This window comes from Wasmannia auropunctata, unplaced genomic scaffold (assembly GCF_000956235.1).
Source record: "Wasmannia auropunctata unplaced genomic scaffold, wasmannia.A_1.0 LD334274.1, whole genome shotgun sequence".
Taxonomy (NCBI): Eukaryota; Metazoa; Arthropoda; class Insecta; order Hymenoptera; family Formicidae; genus Wasmannia; species Wasmannia auropunctata.
The window spans coordinates 27,615-31,439 of NW_012028616.1; the positions used below are offsets into that span (position 1 = coordinate 27,615).

General features: G+C 25.8%; 1 protein-coding gene across 1 annotated transcript; it reads left to right on the forward strand.

Annotated features, from left to right (window-relative positions):
- The first annotated feature begins 2,413 nt into the window (after window positions 1-2,413).
- LOC105458859 lies at window positions 2,414-3,274 on the forward strand. The gene is made up of 3 exons (XM_011704430.1): window positions 2,414-2,598; window positions 2,681-2,728; window positions 2,957-3,274. Exons 1-3 carry the CDS (start codon window positions 2,485-2,487, stop codon window positions 2,966-2,968), a joined length of 174 nt encoding a protein of 57 aa, XP_011702732.1. The 5' UTR covers window positions 2,414-2,484; the 3' UTR covers window positions 2,969-3,274.
- Window positions 3,275-3,825: the final 551 nt, after the last annotated feature.

A 3,825-nucleotide genomic window follows, 5' to 3' on the forward strand; every position in this document is an offset into this window, starting at 1 on the left:
TTGAAAAAAAATTTTTTATCGAACTGCAGAGTGTGGAATACGCGAATTTTTAAGGAACAAAATAACCTAATATTCTATTAAATATATAAAATAAACTTATAAATATAAATTTTAAATAGAACTATGGAGAGTAAAAGTGGCCAAAAACGTTATTTTTGACCACTTTTACTTCAAGTTACTCAAAATCCTGACGAAGACGAATTTTTCAAACGGCATCGTGTTCAGAGCAAAAAAAATCTTCAGGAAACGTGCGATTGCACTTCGAGAGAATTTTGCTGTAGCACAGTGTAATTATAATGATTCGTCATACAGCATTCTTTTGTTTGAAGACCAACGTGCATACTTCACTTAATAATAAAATATTGAAGAAAACTTTTTTTATTCGCCTTTTTCCTATAAATTTATCAATTACACATCAGAAACCATAGTGAATTATTTCTGTCACAATATATCGCGTATACAATTCTAATCTTGAATATGCTGACATGATTTTCGTGTATTTACATTTTGAGAAATCTTTGTATCCAATAAAAAATCTTTTTAAAAAAAGAAAAAATATACGCCAAATACATAAAAAATGTCACTTACATTCTTTCTAAAACTAAGAACAATTTTTTTATAATTTAAATATACAATTATTAAAAAATTGATTGATCAAAGATACTAGTGAAATCAATAAAATTATAGCCAAATTATTAAACTAGCCTCATTATTTAAAAAAAAACCTTAAAAAAGCTTATTTGTGAAGAACATTCAAAAATTTAAAAAATAGAAAAGTGATAAACTGGATTATATGAAGAAAAAACTTGACGTGCAATAATTACATTTGCCGAGTTGCAATAATTACATTTCTGTATTAAACAATATGTAAATTTATATGAAAATGATTTTAATGTATATATATATATATATATACTTCATATATATATATATACATATATACATACATATATACATATATACATCACTTTTCCATTTTTTATATTTTTGTTATATTATGTTTTTCACAAACAAGCTTTTTTGAGGTCTTTTTTAACTAATGAGGCTAGTTTAATAACTTGACTATAGTTTTATTGATTTCACGACTATTTTTGATTAATCAATTTTTAAATATATGTATATTTAAATTATAAAGAAAATTGTTTTTAATTTAAAAAAAAAATGAAACATTTTTTATGTATTTGGCGTATATTTTTTCTTTTTTTAAAAAGATTTTTATGGGATTTATATATCTGGAAAAATTCCGACCAATATTCTTTTTAGAGCATTTACTGCTACATTCGCAAATATATTCACTTCCGTGTTACAAAAAATAACGATTTCTTCAATTGTCACGAAAAGGGTTAATCGCAACATTGATTTTACCAAATGCTTTTATAATCTCTGAATGTCAAAATGTTGCGACGAAGTAATGCTACAATCTTGTAATAAAATGTACGTAATAAACCATTATCAAAAAGCATGCAGTCATCTATTCTTTGTAACATATTGATTTGACTTTATTTTTTACGATTTGGCACGACTTTATCTTCCAAAAATAGAAATATGGTCTTTTCTGCAACACTTTTAAAAATTCTGATGTATATTGTGTATTTAATTGATGTATTGAAGAAGATTTCATAAAATAAATACTATTTTATCTCTAAAGTTCTATACAGATATTATAATATTGAAAAATAATGAATTATAATAATTATAAATGAATTATAAAGAATATTTATGTGTGTATACGTTTAAATTCCTGTTGGACATATAATGTTTATGATATAAATAATTTGCTATGCTTGTAAATATGCTTCAAAAATATTATTTTTTTATAATTTTGGTAACTAAATTTTATATACGTAATGTTATGTTTTATATTTATTTATACTTATATCAATATATAATATGTGCAACCGTAATAAAATTTTGCTCAAATAAAATATAAAAACATCTAATAAAATAAATACGCGATTAAAGTTACATGCAACGATACATATTGTAGTAATTTGCGTAGTAAATTAGTACGAGTATTAAAAGCAAACATATAACTATCCCGAAGAACATTCTGACTCAAACGATACAACTTTATTTTCTGAAAATTGTAATAGTTTTTCTACTGCTGCAAAGTTTGTATTATTTTCAAAATTAATACGTGTATTATATATATCTAATTATATATAAGTCATATTTTATTTTTGAATCATGTCAACGAATATTTATTTCGTTTTATTTCGAGATTGTAATCTTTACCGTTTCTTTATATTTTTCACGCACAAGATAAAAATTTTTTTATGACATTTATATGATTTAAAATATGTGATATTTATGTACATACAAATATTAATTCCTCAAAGTATAATAAAAAATATAATTATTCGACTCCAAAGTCATGCCTTCATGCCTAAATCGCTTTTCTTGGGCTATATAAGCTATACGCGTTGCAAGTAAGTCACAAACGTATAGATATTAATACAACTTTAGTTTCAGCAAGCATTAAAGATGCAACTGTCATTTCTATCATTGGTTCTTGCCACAATTTTTGTCATGACGATCATATACGCACCCGTGGAAGCAAACGCCGATGCTGATCCAGTGGGCGGAGTAATTGACACGGTAATTATTAGTCATTCTTTATTAAAGCTTATTCTACTGCAGGATTTTTTCTTTTACATATAAATGGAATACCTTTTTTTAGATCGAGGCCCAGATCAAGGATAAATTGCCAGAGCTAGCAAAACTTTTGGTAAGTATATAGTATAAATAGAAAATACGGACTAAGATTTGTTATCATATCGTACTAACTCTTCAAAAATGACACAAATTAAAAGAATTAAATTTCCTATACTTTTCATGATTTATAACATAATGTTTGTTTAATTCTCGCATGGGAATAATGCGAAAATCACGTATTGTTGTGTCACTTCAAAAGCAAGAGTGCAATATATTAATAAAAACGTGTTTGATATTTAAGGGAATAAAGTAGTTGCATTTTTCGTGGAATAAAGATGAACACTCGGATGAAACTCACAACGGAAAAACTGGGAAAATGATTGCAATAAAAATGTAACTTTACAACGTATGCATATAAACAATATAATTTATATTTTCAAACAAAAAATTATATCTGTCTCTGTTATATTTGTTTGTTTTATTATTATATAGTAAACAACAAGCATACATGATTGGCATATTGTGTTTTATTCATACAAGTTTAATGACATTTTATTCTTATTATAATTTGTGATCTTCTGTACGTTAAATTTGGGTAATAAAAATAATATTCAGACAACATCTATTCTCGGCCGATTTTGGCGAATTTCCTTTTATTTATTGTATATACACAGCGACCTTATTGAAATTATTATTATGACGAATTCACCTTACAATGCGCACCTTTTATAAATTGTGCGAAATTACTACAATCTTAGTGATCGATTGGGATTTAAGACACCCGCCTCGTATAGGATTGGAAAGTTCCGTGTTTAAATATTAGCCGATTTAAATAATATTCTTCACAATAAGATTTTACTGACAAGCTTGGTTACCGTGAGTTTAAGATGTTTGTAGCATTATCATTGAATTGACGATTATTTTAATTTGTGGTATCACTTATGCTTTAGATTATAATTGGATTAAAAACCGACAATCAGCGATAATCGACGAGCAATTTACTGTAGTTGAAATTAAAAATAAGAAAATATTGTTATTAGACACCAACATCTAGCCTCAGCCATCTTTGACAATTTCTCTTTATTGTTGTATATTTGTTGTATATACACAACGGCCTTGTTAATATTATTAAAAATTTAAGAGCCAGTGACTCAGTGGCAAAATTGCTAT